The sequence below is a fragment of the Gopherus flavomarginatus genome, chromosome 2 (assembly GCF_025201925.1).
Source record: "Gopherus flavomarginatus isolate rGopFla2 chromosome 2, rGopFla2.mat.asm, whole genome shotgun sequence".
NCBI classification, from domain to species: domain Eukaryota; kingdom Metazoa; phylum Chordata; order Testudines; family Testudinidae; genus Gopherus; species Gopherus flavomarginatus.
In genome coordinates this window covers 215,180,702-215,201,700 of record NC_066618.1, presented here as the reverse complement: position 1 = coordinate 215,201,700, position 20,999 = coordinate 215,180,702, and the positions used below count along the sequence as shown (strand labels likewise).

General features: G+C 41.6%; 1 protein-coding gene across 1 annotated transcript in view; it reads right to left on the bottom strand.

The window, feature by feature from the left end:
- The window catches only part of COLEC12 (collectin subfamily member 12), a 150,109-nt gene extending 145,014 nt beyond the window's left edge, over nt 1–5,095 (bottom strand). The window contains exon 1 of the mRNA XM_050939212.1: nt 4,908–5,095. Coding sequence (XP_050795169.1) covers nt 4,908–4,914 — 7 coding nt within the window. The 5' untranslated portion in view covers nt 4,915–5,095. The remainder of the gene's footprint in view (nt 1–4,907) is intronic.
- Between the last annotated feature and the right edge of the window lie 15,904 nt (nt 5,096–20,999).

The window sequence follows — 20,999 nt, the reverse complement described above, 5'->3', positions numbered from 1 at the left end:
AAGCTTTGGGTTTGTTCTGTGTTGCATCATACGTTTATTGTACCTGCCCATGCCTTTAGATTGTAAAGGCTGCATCCTGTTACATGTGCAGCACAGGTGGCTCATTGTACATGCATGCCTGGTACATTTATGGCACTACAAACATATACTAATCTATAGGAGGAGATTCCAGGATTGTCACTTGAAGCCCTGAATGTTTGTTGTGTCTGTGTGACATGATGGAAACAGCTCCAAGCATGGTTGAGAGCTCCTTTTGTTCAGAATATCACCAAAATGAACCATCACTAGGATTTGAGATCTGTTACTGTCCAATTTTTAAGCCATTTTGACTTTACAAATTACGCCTGTGCCAGTGCGGGCTTTCAGCTACAGCAAGGCAAGAGTTCTAGACCAGCGTTTCTCAAATGTGGCTACCATGGTCCCAGGTGGCCACAGGGGCTTTTCTTGTGGCCACAGCCTCCTGGGCAGTGATTGAGATGGAGCAGCGGAGCCACAAACACCAAAGGAGCAGGTAGCCAACGTGAGTTCCCCACCTTCCCAGGGATGGTGGAGTTCAGGCTTCTGGCTTCAACCCTGGGGTGGCAGGCTCTGTCCTCGGGCGACACGGCAACAGGCTCCATCCTATGGCTGCAGGGCTTCGGGCTCTGGCCCCAGTCCAGGGCTCACCACCCATTGCCCCGGCCCCTGCTACCTCTCCTGGCCCCCTGCTGCCTCCCTACCCACCTCCCCATCCAAGACTTAATTTGTCCTCTGGCTTATCAGGACTGAGTAAGTCTGTTCTGAACAGTGGTATTTGTATGTTTGTTAATTATCACTTTTCACTATCTTCTAGCTCTCAAGTCTGCTGCTGTGAGAAGCGATATTAACAAACATACAAATATCACTTTTCACAGAAGCAGACTTACTAGCTAGCAAGTCATAAAAAAGCAACCAAAAAAAAGCAAAAAACAAAAACAACCAAGAACAAAAGACAAGAATATGCAAAGCACCTTATTTGTGTTTCTATTCTGTTTAGATCCAGTAAAGAAGACATACAACTGTACATTATTTTTATTATTAGGTCTGCAAAAAACCCTACATAAATAAATTACACCGATTGGCCCTGTATATGTGCATATTTATTTGTTTTTTTCTAAAGTGAATTAAGTATTTTAGGAAAAATTGTGAGAGGAGCCGCTAGCAAGCGTTCATGGTCACACTCTGAGACCACCAAAATTTTTGTTGTGAGAGCCCAGGTCCTAGACCATTATGATATCAGAGGAAAGTCAACCAAACACAACTGTTACTCTACAGCTAATTTGCATGCAACAATTTCATTGGTTGTATACGGAAGACTGCACAGATGGAGCATTACTAAGCCCAACCGCCACAGTTCTTACAGCAGGGTCTTTCAGCTACTAGTACTATAACAGCTAAGTTAAGGTTACTGGGTCATTTCACTCTAATCTTTTGATTTCTGTTGCTGATAACTTTCCAGATCTTTTATCTACTGGGCTGAAATTTCTAAAGTGTTGTCTCTGCCCAAGAAAGATGTGTTTGCAGAAAGACCATGCAGCTATTTTTGAATACAAGGAGAGTGAAGGAGATACACTTGTGTCTCTAATTTTTTTAAAACAGTTCTATCACCAGAGTGCCTGGGGACAGAAAACTGAAATTTGGAATGAAAACAGTAATCATGTAGGAGAATTCTTTGATTGTTAAAATGTATATCTTTATACAATGATTGGCTGCATTTTTTATGTACGCATAACAACTTTTGGTGCATGTTTAAATTTTGAGAGAGAAAAAGGTTTGCTTGTGAAATGTCTCATGGCTCTGTGCAAGATCATAACAGGAGTGACTGTAACTGTAGGAGCCATACCTCATTCACTGTCCAATAAAATGCATACTGAATAAAGCAAAGAGTGCACATAAGCTTGGTTTATTGAAAGTTTCCAAGTTTCTTCTAAAGCACAATAATGAAGAAGGGCTCTGAAGGAACAGTTTGCCAGATTCATCCTTGATATAACTATTGACTTCAGTGGAACTATACCAGGGATTAATCTGGCCATATGTCTCACTGAGTGCGCAGTTTTTAATATGAGAGTGCACTTTGCATGGGGAAGATCATTCTGGTCACATACTTTTCCTCAAATAATATATCAGACATTCCTCACCCCCACCAAAGACCTTTAATACACATGTAGTATCCCATAATCCTGTGTATGTCAAACAAGCAGACTTCAAGAAAGTAAGTGATATGAGTAGTACACAGTAAACCATAACATATTACTATATTTGACATCAGAACAATTGTAATAAAAGTATATTGCCTACTGATGCATTTGAAACAAAGAAGTTCAGAAATATCCAGTTGAACACTCAGTTTTAATGGCATCTTCTTTCCCTGTGTTAAATTGGGTGCAATGCTTTTGAACGTGCGTTGTTGTTTGAATACGTGAAAGTTGTTCTCCGTCTGTTTCCTAGACAACAAGTACTGCTTCATAACTCACAAAACATCTACAATTTTAAAAACTGAGAAGTATTATTAGGTAAAGATACAGCTAACGCTAAGGCAGTCAAATCCCTTTATAAATAATGTGACATTATTAAAAAGCAACAAGGTTTATGAGCTCGGTTTAGTTTACTGGAAATAAATCTGGCAGTAAACTAAACATATATTTCAATTTATTTTACTGATTTAAGACCCAACATATTAAGAATTCAAGCAATGGAAAAATATAATTTATTCCTTACAAATATCTAATGATGTAATTATTTTGATACTGTTCTGTTCTCTAGGGAGGGTAGATACGGGAATAGAGACAGCTGTTTACCGCATTCAGTAGATCAACTGTGTGGTTATTCATGAGGAGAATGTGTGATTACACTAGGTTCAAAAACTCTAGCATTATGCAAGCACCAAGTTTAAATGGAGAATGTGGCAAGCCAAATATGTATGTTAAAGAGGCAATAGGAAAATATAGAGGCAAAAATTTACTTTGGCAGTATTTAGGACTTTTATAACTCTTGCAGTACCAGTTGATTTGATGTCTGATGTTTTCTATTAATACTGTAGTTTAAAGATTTTATTTTACAAGGGTTATTATTGGTTTCCATTGTTCTGAACAAATTTAAAAAAATCAAGCAGTTGTAAAACTTCTTAAAGAAACATAGTGGTTAGGGACTAAAAAGGAGTGTGAAGCTTTCCAGTAATGCTGCATTTCTGGAGCAACCAACACTAATTTATAGAAGCCATAACACCTTCTCCTAGTGACATTTCTGCCCTTAGCCGAGAAAAGCAATGGGCTACAAATCATACCGGCTCAAACTGCGTGTCCATTGTAAATCAATGGCAAAACTCCTGTCAGCTTCAATGGGTGCAGGATCCTGTCCAGTGTAACACTCAGCAAGGTACTTCCCCTTCCCCCTACCCCAAAAAAGAGACAGCTAGAGAGTAAATGAGCAAAGCATCAATGCCAACATGAGAAGAAACACTCAATTAAAGATTGTAAAATCAAACACGTATGGTTTTAAATTTGCTATTTCCACTATTTAACTTTGTTTTTGCCACTTGAAATCTGCCAGTGAAGGTGCTATATAAGAGACAAGGATGATGACGGTGAGGATTACACTAGTGCTGCTAGCAATAAGGCAGTGACAAAACATTTGGCACTAGTGGTCTATAAATAAAAAATATTGTTAAGAAACTGCAGGCTCCCCTACAGACACCTTGTCACATTGCCAAAAGTTATTTAAGTAGTGTGTGTGGGTTCACAAAACAAAAATAAAAGCAACCACACTCATCCCTTTAGGGAGCTACTCTGGCATGTGAATAAATGATCACATCGCTTGCTGTACTCGGCTCTGGAAACTAAGTGTAACTATCCTGATGTTTCTGGCCTGTTGGCATCTAGGTTCTAAACTGGTGCCCAACTGCAGGCTTGCTGGTATTTTTAAAAGTTTATTTTTGTCTCTGAGAAAAATTGAACTTGAAACTTGCAAACTCACAGGTACTTCCTAAATTTTCTCTAGTGTTCTTGGATGCTTTCTTTGTAACCTTGCCCAGAGTATAGGGTTCTATGCTTCGCTGTAAGCTTTCACTTTTCATAAACAGGAGGGCTTCTTGCAAAGCCCTAGCACATCTTTATTAGATTAGAACGTTAGCCATTTGGAGAGCTACTTCTGTATTCGACTTAAAAAGCGTACTATCTGATACGTCTTTTAGTCACAACTTTATAGGACATGAGTAGGGCCAACTGGTGTGTTGTGTAAAAGCAGCGGGCGTTTCACCCATTTAAAGCGGAGGGTGGGGGGACGACTTTAAGTTTCAGCTTTAACAGATGCAAAAGACCAAATATTTTCCAGTCAGTGGATCTTGGGGTGAAGGATGCCAAATACATTTCACAAGCCAGTTAAACCTCCACTGGCACCTAATCATTGCCAGATGTTTAAAAGCAACACCAAGAACATCACGAAACACTGGCCCAAAAAAGAAAAAGCTGCTCTGTTTTCTAAAACTACAGGGGAGGGGGGGAAAAGGAGAAAACTAAAAGATAGGTGGCCAGGAAATACGCGCAGGAGTGAGCAGAAACGGTGGGGAGGGCGAGTGCTCCCATCTCCTGACCAGATTTACATTTGAAGCAGGACGCCGTAAACAACTGCTTACGGACTGGTCTCAAGTTTGCTTTAGAAACTCATCCAGGGCAGCGTTTCTCATAAGTGTAAAGAGAAGGTGTGTGTGTGTGGGGGGGGAGGTAACAACCCCCCCTTGCATCATTTCCCTCCCCCTGGCCACTTAGTGCAAGTTATCACCTCCCCCGCAGAGTTTGCAAAGAGATTTCCAGGCAGGTATATCCCAGCGCAGCAAGCCCCGCATGTTAAAGCGCGGCTAGATCCACGCACACCGCTCCCCATCCCCCGCTTACCTTTCATGTTGGCACAGGAGCGGGTCACATAGGAAACTTTCCGAGCCTGGGGAACCGAAGTTTGCTCCTGAGCTCCCTCACTGCACTTCCATGGTGGGCACCCGCGGCGCGGGAGCTGGCGCAGGAGCCTCTCCCTCTCCCTCTGCCTCTGGGCTCTGCAGCCTCCGGGACCTGGAGTTTCCAGCACTAACCCGACCCGCCTGAACTCACACGACCAGCCCCCGCCCCTCCCCTCCGGCTCAGCTGGGAAGAGGAGAGAGCTCAGGCTCTGCGCTCTTCTTGTGGCCACCCCGCTCCCCCCTTGGGCAGGAAAGCGAGGCCGGGAATCCCGAGGGGGAGGGGGGAGGAGAAAGTCTTCCAAGGAAGTTTTCCTAACACCCCCCGGAATGGCCCCAGAGGAGGGAATGGCTGAGCCCGGCCTCAGCCACCACCTGGCTGCTTTCCTAGAGGGGTCTCCTTAGACGAGGTGGGGCTGAGAGGCAAGTGAGGTCCAGGCAGAGGCTCCCCCCACATTTTAAGGAACCGGGAGCAGACAGAGTAGGGAGAAGAGCCCCCCTCCCACCTTCAGTTGTGTTAATTTCCAGTATTCCCAAGGAGCACCAATGAGCTAATGAATGCTTTGTGCCTTGACAGCCCAAAGCACTTTACAAATATAAGTATTCTTTTACAAATGGGGCAGCTGAGGTACAAGGAGATTAGGGTGGGACCTCCAGTGAGCTCTCCAGGGATGGACCCCGGCATTTGCATGGACTCAGCGATCCACGGCTACTAAGCCTAGTGCAGGATTGAGACCTAAGGTCCTGATCCTGCACGGTAGAAAACACAGGCCCTAGGTCCATGCATCCTAACTCACATGACTGAGGCCTCAGTTATTTGTTCAAAGTCACAGATCAAATCAGAATTGGAATAGGAGTTTTTTATTAGATCCTAAATTCACCAGGATGGAGATATGTTATAATACCATCCAGTCCTTTGCTATAACCAGTAGATCACCCTGTCTCTTCAAAACATTATCCTTTACCAATACAAAATAAAAATCTACTTGGAGAAGCACAAGAACCATTCATACCTATACCACAAGCAACAGAAAGACTTGTGCCCAGACTGAAAAGACTGACACACATGCTTAACTTTACACATCAGGCTTGTCTACACTGTGTCACAGTGCAGACTTAAGGGGGTGTGAATTGCAGAGCCCATGAAAGTGTTAGAATCTTTAAATGTCCCCTAGTTAGCACTAACATAGTCCTCTTTCAAATAGGACTATGTTAACGAGACAGATACTTTTTAGTTTGCACCAGCAGCATCCACATGGGGAAGTTAAGTAGCAAGGCTTTTGCAATTCACACCCCCTGTAGTCCCTATCGTTTTCACACTGCCGCTGTGAGTAACCCCATTGAAATTAAATGGATTACTCACAGTGCCTAAATTTAAGTAACTCTTTGCAGAATTATAAAGAATTAAAGGCAAGCCATCTTTTATTTCTTTAGCCCAAATACTCTGGCAAAACTGCCATCACATCAAGTGGAGTTTTGCCTGGATAAGGAGAGGAAGATTGGATCCCCCAAATGATTTTTAATACAAAGATTTTTCTTAAAACATTAGAAATTATAATTATTTTAAACAGTATCCTGACTATAATTGATTCCAACTGATCCCTCCTTCTGCTGGCTCAGAAAAGGTCCTTGTTCTCCCTCTCTGCAGTATGGGCAAAATATTTGCATACCACTTAAACTGGGCTTGGTTAGCCCAGTAATTGCCTTTTAATTTAGGGTCAGGTGTTGGGTATCAAAGAGATTGCAATTTATTTATATTACACTAATTTATTGGGTTTTTCCTACATATGCATAATGAGCTTTGCTGAACTAGGGCCTTAACAAGAATTTTAATCTGCAAAGGCAACAGCATTGATGGTATTTACATACCAGTACAACACTTGATCAGATGTTTAGCTTAAATTGGATCCTGAGTCAACCACTAATTTCTGATTTTGTGGAATCTGAATTGTTATGTATTCAGTTGCCAGTATTAATAACTATTCAGAGCCTGATCCAAAGCCCATCAAAGCTGATTCCAAATGGGAATCTTTCCAAAGACTTTGATGGGCTTTGGATAGAGCCATTATTGAAGAGGTTTAAATTCTCCACAGAAAGACTACATCTGAATTAAAGTTGAGCAGCTTGGCTAATGTAAAAATAATTAATACTGCTGTAAAATAGTGATATTAGTGAAGAATCTGGGGGCTCGTTCTTCAGGAAGGAAACCTCAAAAGCAGCTTTTTCTGATAGCATGTGCAATTGCCAAGAGCTTAAGAAACTAAAGGACAGCACATAAACAAACAAAATGTTGCTGAGTATTGCAATGAGTTAGCTGATCTGGCTGGAAAAAAAACTGGAGAAGAAGAAAAACTAGAGAATTTGCAGACATATGGATCATGCTTTTAGACATTTATGACTGATCCATTAGGGTTTGAATCTGTTGTGTATTTTCCTGTGGTTTAAAAATATACATTTATTTATTAAAACTTGTATCCATTGTGGAACTTCATGTTTTTTAAGTGTATATTCTTCCTTGATCATCTGAATTGTATACTCTTTTTAATTAAATATATAATCCCTGCCGATCTTTTGCTAATATTTAAATAGCTTTTAAAATCTCTATTAGTGATGAGTAAAGAAGTTCAGAAAAGATAAGAACTGCCCCCAAGTCTCAACTCTTTCCTCTGACATAAATCCTTTTATGGTTCAGACTGCTTGAACTAAGTATTTCCTTTTTCTTCCCCACAGAACACTCTCCCAACTCCTAATCAGACCCCTGGATTGTGAAAAGTTATAACAACAGTCCTTGTTAACTCTAACATTTATGAATCCTGTTGAAAGGCAACTGTTTGGACTTGTGGACATTCCATGGAGACTCAGGGACTCTAGTGGACATAGTTAGTGTATTTTTAAATTTGTTTCAGAGAGGCTTAACTCTGGCTTCCTTGACTGCAAGGATTATTGATATAGAAGTGCATATATTCTAATAAAAAGATCCCTTCCATCAAAGACTGTTTGATTAGAAAGATCAGTGTCTGTAGCAGACTAAAACACTCTGATAACATACTGTAGAAATGCTAGCTGTTGGTGGGGTGACAATATTCCCCACAAAAGTGATGCTGTGCCCCAGCATCTTGCATTTTCTCCCATCTTCATCTGACAATAATGAGAAATGAGGGTATGTCACAAACATCTAGAGTAGAATCTTGGACCTCAGCTTGTATTTCCCTTTCCTGTTGTCCAAGGATTATGGAACCCTGTACCATCCAGCTGTTGAACCAGGAGTTAACACTGTATGCAGTAATAAGGGTATATTACCATGCACAGAATGTTCTAGGCAGTTACTGAGCGCTCTGTCTTTGTGGCTTCTGAGTCTTGTTTAAGAGTATTGTGCAATTTGCTAAACATGACTACAGCTGTTTCCTTATAAAAGTTGTAAAACTTCCTTATAAATCTCCTTATAAAACTGTTCATATTTTCAGAAAATATCTCCGCAAACATGCTTTTATTTTATTTTATTTTAGGACAGTGCAGATACCTAGGTTGACAATCCTATAGTAGCATCTGATTTAACAGAAATATTTCATTTTAGATATTTTGGTTTTGTTCTAGTTCAATAGATGATTTGGGAGGCCTACTTTTTCATCACATGATGTTCATAGAGAACCACAAAATACTGGCAGAGGGACAGTCTGCTATGACACCGCACTGTCATAAAGTGTCATGAACTAATATCACACTGTGGCCAAATGTAGAGGGGATGGGCAAATGTAGAGGTGGTGTAAATTACACTCCCTTAGTCTTATACTCATTTACTGTTGCTTGAGCATTAGGGTATCTAAATTCGTGCAGTTTACACATTAAGTTGAGGAAGTTGCTGGACTCAATTCAAAATGTTCATTTAAAAAAAAAGTTGAGTATTATAATGTATTTTGGAGATACATCTTCTTTCTCCTCAACAATTTCCTACTGTAGTTAATGACCTTTTTGGAGCTGTGCCCAAAACAAAGATATTTTCCTTGGATCTGGGTAATGAGTTTGTAAATGATCCTGAGCAAATGATGACGTTATTTACTAATCATTTTGTAAAGTCTACAGATGATCTTTTCCTTAATCTGGATCATGTTGTCTTTTCTGTTTATCATCAGAATTTGGAAGTATTTAATTATTTGGACTTGTCCTGTACAAATGAGTTTGTTTTCAGCTGCCCCGCACCACTCTTTTTTATTCTCTGAACATCGGAAGTACAGACGCGCAAGTCTGGAAAGCAGTGAGCCACCAGGTTAGTCTTGAGTAGCTCTGTCATAAACAGATAGTTAAGGGTTAGTGCCTCTTTTACCTGTAAAGGGTTAAGAAGCTCAGTAAACCTGGCTGACACCTGACCAGAGGACCAATAAGGGGACAAGATACTTTCAAATCTTGGTGGAGGGAAGTCTTTGTTTGTGCTCTTTGTTTTGGGTGTTGTTTGCTTTTGGGACTAAGAGGGACCAGACGTCCATCCAGGCTCTCCAAATCTTTCTAAACCAGTCTCTCATGTTTCAAAATTGTAAGTAACAGCCAGGCAAGGCGGATTAGTTTTATTTTTGTTTTCTCAACTTGTAAATGTCCTTTTTTGCTGAGAGGATTTTACCTCTGTTTGCTGTAACTTTGAACCTAAGGCTAGAGGGTGTTCCTCTGGGCTATACAAATTTGATTACCCTGTAAAGTATTTTCCATCCTGATTTTACAGAGATGATTTTTACCTTTCTTGTTTAATTAAAAGCTTTCTTTTTAAGAACCTGATTGATTTTTCCTTGTTTTAAGATCCAAGGGGTTTGGATCTGTGTTAACCAGGGAATTGATGAAGCCTCTCAAGGCTGCCTAGGGAGGGGAAGGTTTTGGGAGGGACAAGAAGTGCTCCAGACACTGAAATTTCTGGATGGTGGCAGAGTTACCAGATCTAAGCTAATAATTAAGCTTAGAAGTGTCCATGCAGGTCCCCACATTTGTACCCTAAAGTTCAGAGTGAAGAAGGAACCTTGACAAGCTCAAGCTAGGCACGGATGTAGATTTCCATTTTATATGTCATTCCCTCTACATTTGAATGTTGATGCTGCTAAGACCCACATCCTAATGGCAGCTTGTCAGGCTTTCCTTGCTGTGAGCTCTTCCTTTTGGAGACTGTACATTGCGGAATATCAACATTTCAAACCCTGGAAGCCTAAGATACAGAGATAGCTTGGATGCTCCTATTACACTGGATTTAAATAAAAACAAAATGCTTGAATGAAATTAAAACTACAATCATTATAATTAGCTGCAGATGACATTTGGAAACCACTAATTCATATTTTTAGTATTTGATGAAGCACTTCATTATACTTTTCATATTTGGAAGCAGGAATGAATTTTTCCTGTTCATTAAGTGTGGGGAATTTTTTCCTGGCAATTTATAAACCAATAGGTTTGGGGTATGCAGAACAGGGAAGAGATGAGCTCTGCAAAGACACAGGCCAAGTCATCCCTTCCCCACCCCTCCCGCCAAGGCTGGAATCAGCTCCTATCCCTTCCCTCCTGCATTGTGCTGAAAGGCTGCTGCTGGCCACCTTCTGGTGTGAACCCCCCGCCCCACACATATGCCTCAGGAAGATGCGGTGCCAGGTACCAGAACAGGCTGGTCCATCCCGGGGACCCAGCCAGGCATGGAGGGTGGAGAGTGCAGGGTAGGGAAGGTTGGGTTGATCAGTCACCCCCGCTGTGTGAGAAGTGTACAGGAGTGTTTGTGTGACCTCTCCCTGAGTGAACCCAACAGCCTTAAAGATAAGAAGGTAAATAAAAAGAATCCAGCTACGCAGTATTTCTTTTTAACAAGGGCTCAGTCAACTTGATGTTAATTTGAATGTTTGTACTGCATAGTTCTGACTGAATGTTGTTGAACTCACCTGAATATAAGTAATTTTACCAGGTGTCCCGTATTCAACAGAGGGAAATATGGTCATCCAATCCTCAACATGTAGCTTACTACTAGTAGTATGTGGCTTAATTCCTCTAGAATTCCATAGTTTAATTACCTTCCCTAGTTTTATTAATGAAGACCCACTTACAAATGTATAACTTTCACTCCCCCTTACTCATCACCTCTGAATTTGGACCACAGAGCCTAAAAGTCTAAGCTGGTATAACTCATATGCTGATTGGCCAGAAGAGAGAAGATTAGGAAGAAAAGTATCTAAACAGTGTACCCTCCCTACTCTCACTTAACCTTGTTACAACCTCAGCATGTAAATTACACCTGTGTAGACTTACTTACACACTAGTAAGTGAGTGTCAGTAGGTCTCAGGGAGTGTTAAGTTACAACACTTCACCTCTGAATTTGGTCAGAAAGTATAAAAATAACTTTGAAAATAATGAAACAACATGATTCTGACCATAAATTATTTTGCTTAGTATGCAGAACACATCTGTGATCTATGTAAATTACAGTTCATAGAAAACATTGAACCTTTGAAGTTTTGCTAGTTGAGGTGTAATGATAATAACCAATAACTGCTTTAATAAGAATTTTTAGTCTTATTTACTAGGTTTACATTGGTCATGCTTTTCAGATTAAAGAGATTTCAAAAGGAATAGGTAGTCTAAAAGATAGGTGGAGATAAATTGTCCTTTGTATATTGCTTCTGAGATCATATTATCAACGGTTGCCTTTGAAACAATATTTCTATGTTCTTTCAGCTTGATTGCATACTGCTAGTTATTAATTGGAAATATTAATTAAAACTTTCAGAGGAGCATGTATCTTGTTTCCAGTATCAAACTTTATATGTATTACACACATAAAAAGATGTACTTCTACAAATGAGACCACAGGCTCTCAAGTCAAGCACCAGAAAACAAGGAAGACACAGTTAGTGACCTTTTCTGAAAAGTTTGGTTTAAGTGACTTGCCTAGCATCATATAGAAACAATGTGGCAGCATTCAACTGTCTTAACCATGAGGCCATCCTTTCCCTTCCTGCAATCTCTGAACTCAGTCACTACACACCTTCCAACTTCTACAATAAATGAAGCAGGGGTCCTAATTTCCTTTATTACAAAACACAGATTTCATCCCCAGACTGTGTGCACTGAATGAGGCAGGAGTCCTGTGGAAAGATAGTATGAGATCATGTAATTAAATACTGTATTATAATGCATATGGACAAGGAGTGCAAACTAAGGTTGCACAGGCAAACTTAATTCTGGCATTTCCTAACTTCTGAGTGCTTGACTTTGCAATCTTAATAATGTTCTTTTAATGTAGTTTTTTTATGTGTGTAATTTCCTGGGTTTTTAAAAAAGCAAATGGAAAAAAAGCCCCTAAATTCCATCATGTGCCATCATATTGACACCCACATGAATCATCAGCAGGGTTGAAACCTTTAGATGCACTGCACAGACCTCTGCCACTTGAGCTGAGTAAGTGATAGTAATGGTAGATTGTGACCCTCTGTGCGGACCAGTGCTAATTGGGATTGGGACACTTTGCCAGTGGGTTATAAAGATATTTGCTGACAACAGAAGAATGGTGTAATTAATGGATCTTGGGTTATATCCAGGCTCTGGAGGGGAGTGTGCTCCAATCAGCACAGACTCTTCTGCACATTTCCCCCAAATATGATCCCTTCTGTCCCATCTCCTCCAACCTGTTCCTTCCTGTCTTTTCCCCACCCCTGGCTTCATTGTCTCAATCCTTTTCTCCTCTCACTTAACCAGTTTCACTGTCCAGTCATCAAGCATCTCATCCCAGTCCTTTTGCGCAGCAACTCCTAATCTTACCCTTCCAGATTCCCTGGCCCAATCCTGCTCTCCCTTCCATTCTCTATCTCCTTGTCCAGACATTCCCAGTTCTCTCACTAAGCCCCCAGCTCTTTCTCCCCAGTGTCCTTGCCCAGCCAGTCTCAGTTCCACCCCACCCCTTGGCTTCTTCTCGAATATGCTTCTCTATTCCACCTGGGCCTACAGTCACCCCCTAGCCCACATTTCCCTCCTTGGGCACTTTGTCCAACCTCAGTGTCCTCTCCCTGACTCTTTGCCCCAGTCTCTTTGCCCATCCAGTCCCAGTTCTCCTCTGAACACCAGCTCCTCAATATGTGTCTCCTCTCCCACTTCAATTCTTTCTGCCATATCACTGGTTCTCAGGCCCAGTGTCCTTGCCTAGCCAGTCCCAATAACTCCCAGTTCCCACTCCCTCATTTTCCTCTGTGCCCCCCAGTCCCACTCTCTCTGTCCAGCCAGCACCAGTCTCGCCCTACTTCCCTGTCCCAATCTCCAGTCCCAGTCTCTTCTCCACCTTAACTTCCAGTCCCACTTTACCAGCCTCCAGTGTCAGTCTTTCCTGCAAGGGTCCTTGTCCCAATTTAATTCCTTGCTTCCAGGTCCTTCTGTTGTCCCTCTGCATTTGAATTAGGCAGTTTCCTCCTCCACATTACCGGAAGTGTCAGAATGCCTCACTGCTTCTGGTCTGTGCATCACTTGGGCGTAGGCCTCTGGGCACCAGGTGCGGGCTGCAGTGCACATGTTCACACGCAGAAGGAGAGGTGCCTAGGGAACTTTTACTATGAAAATATAGGCACCAGGCTATTTTAGGCACCTACAGGGCTCAGGGGCAACTGAGTGCGTTTTTTTTTTTGAATCTCTGTAGGGCCTAATTCTTGCAGTGAGGCATCTAAGTCCTTTTGTGAATCTAGACCAGAGTGACTTTAATCCCCACTCCATCGGGAGGCATTGTAAAGGAACAATATAACACAAAATGTGTGCGGTGCTGTGTGGGGCATTCCTAACTGTCAAAGTGGTTAAGCACTGGAATAAACTGCCCAGGGAGGTTGTGGAATCTACATCAATGTAAAATTTTAAGAGCAGGTTGGACAAACACCTGTCAGGGATGGTCTATAATACTTAGTCCTGCCATGAGTGCAGGGGACTGGATTAAATGACCTCTCGAGGTCCCTTTCAGTTCTATAATTCTATGATTCTGTGATCAGGGCAGTCAGGATCTGAGTTTACTTAGTGTCTACCAGGGATGGCCAAACTGTCGCTCGCGAGCCATGTGCAGGTCTTTTATCATTAAATAGTGTCTCTTAATGCCCCCACCCCTGCCCATTCTCCACCTACCAGACTGGAGGTGGGGAAGCTCAGGACCTCTCCCTTGCAGCAAGGTGGTGGGGTAGGGACCTCTGCCCAGTAGGAAAGGGAGTCTCAGGGCTTCTGCCCAGCTGGGAAGGGGGGGTCTTATGGTTTCAGCCCTGCAGGGCACACCTGCCAGGGCTCAGGTCTTCAACAGGAGCAGGGCTGAAACCCCAAGCCGCAGCAGGCATGCCCCAGCTCTCAAACTTCTGAAGATTGTCGTATGTTGCTTGGAGGGTCAGTAAGTTTGGCCACCTCTGGTGTATACCCTCAGCATTCCATGCTGACAGGGCTCCTGTGCAGCCCCAATGCAACTTGCCACTGGTGGAAAACTCCAAGGGACAGTAGTAGTAGCAACACTACTTCTTAGTGTGAGTCCACCCTATGCTACTTCTTAATGCTTCTGAGGGTGAATCCACCCATTTCCAGGGCATAGCAAGCCCAGTTGGTGCAAGGAGGCATAGTTTAGCCCTTTCTCAGCCTGCCTCAGTGAATCTGACCCAAAGAGATTAGCTTTTTTAAATAAAAATGTTGACTGTGTGTGATTCTTGTTAAGGGAGGCTCGGACACATAAGCAGTTTTCGAAGTATTTCAGCCCAGTAGCAGTTCATTTTGCAGACCTAAAATGTGGAATGAAAACCTTTTGTCAGCTGCTGACGTAGTCTGCCCAGCCCCTGGATTAAGGGAGGGAATTGCTTCAAATTGTTCAACAACAACCCTTGGGGAAAATAACCCCATCCACAGTCATTCTGAGAGAGGAATTTGAGGTTTGGATGATGTAAAGTAGAGGAATTAGTATGTGGGAGAGGATTCCACAGGGCTCTGATGTGGATACAGAGGGACCCTCAAAGAGGGAGACAAAATTATATCACTGCTATAATTCTTATACTTCTTCAAAGAAAATTAAAAATTCTAATTGAGGAACTACATAACAAAGGGATATATGGGCTGCTTTTCTGTCTATATATTTACATACTTATGTGGCCCCCATGACCCTAATGTCTTAGCACTAATTATTTAAAAACATAAATAATAATAATGTCTCTCTTACTTTTCTCTTTATTCAAGAGAAAGTGACTGAAGACTTCCTAATGTGTATGTGTTTGCATGTGTGTGTTTGTGTGTGTGTGTAGAACTTACAGAGGGAAATCTAAGTAAAAAAACTTGAATTTTGGATTTATCTCTGAAAGTGATGGAGTATGTAGTCATTCTTATCTATCATAAGAGTGAGATTCATAGTCCTGATTCACCTCTTGTGAACATTCTGTCTCCAGCAGTCACGAGCCTCCACCTATTGTTTGGCAACTGCATTGTTTCAGTAGAATGTAGCTGTTGTGGGAGGTTATGATTATGGTGGAAGAGGTATTCTTTGAGGGAGCTATGTAAGTTTTTGACTATCAGAACAGAGACCTTGAACTGGTCGGCGAGTGTAGAACTGGGATGATGTGTTTCATAGATTCATAAACTCTAAGGCCAGAAGGGACGGTTGTTATCGTCTAAGGTGAACTCCTGTATAGCACAAGCCAATAAAACTACCCCAAAATAATTTCTAGAACGTATCTTTTAGTAAAACATCCAATCTTGATTTATAAATTGTCAGTGATGGAGACTCTACCGCAACCCTTGGTAAATTGCTCCAATGATTAACTACTCTCACCATTAAAAGTTTACACCTTGTTTCCAGTCTGAATTTGTCTAGCTTCAAGTTCCAACCATTGGCTTGTGTTATACCTGTCTCTGCTAGATTGCAGAGCCCATTATTAAATATTTGTTTCTCCTGTAGGTACTTATATACTGTTATCAAGTCATCCTTTAGGTAACAGAATATACCCGTTTTCAAACCCTGCACACTTTTGTAATAATCTATGTACAAAGTATGCCTTGTAAAGTATCATTTGAAAACTTATAATTTGCTGATCAATATCCTCCTGATAAAATATATGCGGCAACATTATATGTGAAGTTATAAGATTCCACTGCACGGTGCTATTAAAACATGTTCCAAGCTGAAGTTGGCATACAGGTCTGTCTCAAACAAAGGAATGTGTGCTCTGCTTAATGTGCATGTAAGCAGTAAGCAGAATCATCAAGCAGGAAAGGAAATGTAGCTCAACTAGGTGAGAAAAAAGCAGCAGGGAACATCTTTCCCCATAGAGCTTTTGTCTTCTGGTACCCAGCTGGAAATATTTTTCAAGAGGAAGCTGAAACTACAAAAATGAGGGACAAGCACCCCAAGGCAACTCCCCCATCCATAGATTCACTGCACCTGAATGGATAAAGGAAGCAGCTGTTGGACTGGAGAAGGAGTCTTAACATAAGAAGTTTAATCATGAAAGCATGTGGTAAGAACTTTGCTTTGAATTTAACATAGTAATTTAGGCACCAGGAGCATTTTACCTTTAGTTTTCTTGTAACCATTTCTGACTTTTATATCTCATTACTTGTACTCACTTAAAATCTACCTCTTTGTAATTAATACATTTGTTTTATTGTTTTGTCTAATCCAGTGTGAAGTTTCTCAGAAACTCTTTTTGGGGTGGCGAGTTGTGTGCATATTATTTCTACTGGAGAAATAATGGACTTCATATAACTTGTGCTGTCCAGGAAAATGTTGGCCAGGCTGTACAGGCCATACATTTCTATGGGAAAATCTAAGACTAGGGGTGTGTTGATGTCATTCTGCAGTATAACTGAGGCTGTTGAGAGCCAGAGTGTAATGCAAGCATGGCTGGCAGGCTGCAGATATGCACTCTCAGAGTGAGGTTTGCATGCTGGAGGGCTGTTTGTGAGCTACTCCCAAGTGGGAGCTACTTCAGCAAAGCATTGTAAGGCACTCCTGATTTCAGGGCAGGGGTTACAGTTGCTCATTAGTCTGGATTGTACCCTGGTATGTCTTTTCTTTGTTAAACTAAATAGATTGAGCTCCTTGAGTCTACCACTGTAAGTCATGTTTTTTAATCATTTAGTCCTTCTTGTGGCTCTTCTCTGAACCCTTTATCAACATTCTTTTTGAATTGTAGGGATCAAAAGTGGACACAGCATTCCAGCAGCAGTTGCACCAATGCCAAATACAGAGGTAAAATAATCTCTCTATTCCTACTTGAGATTCCTCTGTTTATGCATCCCAGGTTTGCATTGGTTCTTGTGGCCACAGCATCACACTAGGAGTTCATGTTCAACCGATTTTCCATCATGACCCCCAAATCTTTTTCAGAGCCATTGCTTCCTAGGATAGAGACCTTCATCCTGTAAGTACGGCCTACGTTCAGTGTTCTAGCTCATGTGTTGCTAAGCAAATGGGCTGCTGCATTTTGTACCAATGGAAGTTTTTCAGGATGAATGGCTTCATTCCCAAATATAAGAAGTTGCCATTATTGAGTGTAGAAGTCAAAAATGTATCTTCTGTGTCTTGTTCAGCACTATATTGGCAATTAATCTGTAATCATAAGATAGTAAGTGTGATGGAGCATTTTGTGACAGATTAAAATGCACTCTAAAGTCTCTGGCACAGATCCTTGACTGTGCTGGGGCTGCTTTGTGCTGGCAGTGCAAATTGGCGTTAAAGCCAGCTTAGGCAGCCCTGGGAGAATCATCACCCCATTGTATGTCTTGGTGGTACAAAGTCAGCAAAACCACTCCTGTGCCACTCTCTCTTCCTGATTTTGGGGTAGAAGATGTCACCAGGGCTTCTCTGAGCTGGTTATCACTGGCTGCTGTAATAGGCTGTTGGCAATCAGTGTCTGCTCTAAGTTACACCAGAGGACCAGACCAATATGCACCCAGCCCAGATTGGGCAGCACAGAGGTGGCTTCAAGCCACATTTTCAACCCCTTTCCTGAGCTGCACTATGCAGTACTCTAGCACAGCTGAAGATTGCGGCCTGTAGTTTTATGTGGCTAACTTTCACTTAGGAATTAGTTGGTCATGCAGCCAGTAGTTTTGTTAAGATTTTCCTTGGCAAGAGTGCATTGAAATAGCTTATGTATAATTACACAATTTTACTTTGACTTGTATTTCCTGATTATATTGATAAGCAAGAGTCTTGGCTATTAAGAAACATATGTAATCTTATACTGCATACAATGATACTGTATGAATTGATATTGGAACAATGTCTAGAATTCTTTCCCAGCCTATTAACAGCATTCTGAGTGCAAACAGCTTTGATTGAACACCTGCTCATTCACACGCCATTGTACTGTCTAGTAGTACTTCTTGGAAAGATGCATTTTCTTCTTACATTAACTGCACATGAAAATACTATTCTGAGACAGGAAGACAGTTTATTAAAACTCGAATTGCAAGGACTAATAGAAATGATCCAGGCCTCTAGCTAAAACACTACATGTTATTGTTCCTCAGGGCAGACCTAACACCCATTAAAGCCAATGGAAAAATTCTCATTGACTTTAAATGGAATCTGGATCAGTCCCTTATACCATTAGAATTTTAGCCTTCTCTCTCTTTTATGGTTCATATTAGCATTAGATCCCCTAAGTGAAATATTGGCCCCATTGAGATCAATCGGAGTTTCGCATGGATTTCACTGTGGTCAGGATTTCACCCCATGTTGAGAGGTTTACCATTTTTGGTTTTTACTAGCTGAAAGGAAAGCTGTGACACTCCTATACAGTTAAATAAGGACGCAAGCAGTTTGGATGAATAACTCCACATTGGAGGCAAATTGGGCAAAAAATGTATCCTACATTCACTAGAAATGTGAAATAATAACTAATTCATAACAAAATCCCAAACTGTTCAAAATTCAGAGTATTCTATATGTTGATGAAAAAATCAATACTGGGTTGATTTGGTGTGAAATTCCTTAAAAGCAGGCAGATTTTCAAGCTAGTTCTGTGAAAATGGACAATTTTTTTTAGCAAATGTGGGCCCATTTTAACTCATTTTTACTTTGAAATGGTCTCATTTTTAATGAAAAGATGAATTTCACAGTAAAAATAGTCCATTCATGTCATAAACAGATGGTTAAGGGTTACTGTCTGTTTTACCTGCACAGGGTTAAGAAGCTCAGTAAACCTGGCTGACATCTGACCAGAGGACCAATAGGGAGACAAGATACTTTCAAATCTAGGTGGAGGGAAGTCCTTGTTTGTGCTTTTTGTTTGGTTCATTGTTTGCTCTCGGGACTGAGAGGGACGGGACATCATTCCAGGCTTTCCCAATCTTTCTGAATCAGTCTTTCATGTTTCAAAATCGTAAGTAATAGCCAGACAAGGCGGATTAGTCTTATGTTTGTTTTCTCAACTTGTAAATGTGTCTTTTTGCTGGAAGGATTTTTTACCTCTGTTTGCTGTAACTTTGAATCTAAGGCGGGGCGGGGGGGTTCTCTAGTCTATATGAATCTGAGTACCCTGTAAAGCATTTTCCATCCTGATTTTACAGAGATAACTTTTACTTTTTTTCTTTCTTTAATTAAAAGCTTTCTTTTTAAGAACCTGATTGATTTTTCCTCGTTTTAAAATCCAAGGAATTGAGTCTGAACTCACCAGGGATTGGTGGGGGGAAAGGAGGGAGGATGGTTAATTCCTCCTGGTTCTAAGGTCCAAGGAGTTTGGATCGGTGTGAAGCCTCTCAAGGCAACCCAGGGAGGGGAAAGGCGGGGGGGAAAAGAAGGGGAATGGTTAATTTCTCCTTGTTTTAAGATCCAAGGGGTTTGGGTCTGGGTTCCCCAGGGAAGGTTTTGGGGGAACAGAAAGTGTGCCAGATACTACATACTGGCTGGTGGCAGCGTACCAAATTTAAGCTAGTAATTAAGCTTAAAAGTGTTCATGCAGGTCCCCACTTTTTGTACCCTAAAGTTCAAAGTGGGGGAAAAAACCTTGACATAATGAGCAGCGGTTAGGATTTTTAGGAACCAAAAGCGAATAGGATTTTTTTTCTCTCTCCTTTCTAGCTGCTTGGAAAGCAGCTTGATGGCAGAGGTGTTAAATTTTTAACAAGGGTCTTTGTTAAGAGGAGGCTTCAAGCTGTGAGCCAGCAGACAGACAGCAAAAGGCATTTACAAGTTGAATTGTTTGCTTTCTTTCTACCTCTCGGGTATAACTAGTTAGAAAATCTCTAACTAGCATCCCAGTCAGTAAGCTGCAGAAGTAGTGTGGCCAGCACAAGAAAGCAGAAAAAATGAGCACCAAGGAAGCAGTTAAACAGGAACTGGCTAGACTGGATGCAGAAGAGAAAGCCAAACAGGTTGACCACAGGAGAACTATGGAGATGAAACAAAAAGAGCTAGAGATGAAAGAAAAAGAGATGGAGATAAGAGAAAGAGAAGAGAAAGCCAAAGAGGCTGACCACAGGAGAGCTATAGAGATGAAAGAAAAAGAAGACAAAGTCAAAGAGGCTGACCACCAGAGGGCTTTGGAGCTCCAGAGGGAGGCTCTGGAATTAGAAAAGGCTAAGCAGGATGGAACAGCCAACCCTAACAACCCTTCTCCAGGTAGCGTTCCCCATCCCAGGAAATTCCCCACCTACAAGGCAGGTGATGATACTGAGGCCTTCTTAGAAATTTTTGAAAGGACCTGCCATGGGTACAACATCTCTACAGACCAGTACATGACAGAGCTGAGGCCACAGCTCAGTGGACCCCTAGCAGAGGTGGAGGCTGAAATGCCTAAGGAACACACGAACGATTATGAACTTTTTCAAACCAAGGCCAGAATCAGAATGGGGCTAACACCTGAGCATGCCCGTCGGAGGTTCAAAGCCCTAAGGTGGAAACCAGATGTGTCATTTACCCAACACGCCTACCACATTGGAAAGAATTGGAATGCCTGGATATCAGGAGCAAATGTTAACTCTCTGGAAGAGCTGTCCCTACTAATGCAAATGGAGCAGTTCTTAGAGAGTGTTCCTGAGGAAATAGAAAGGTACATCCTAGATGGGAAGCCCAAAACG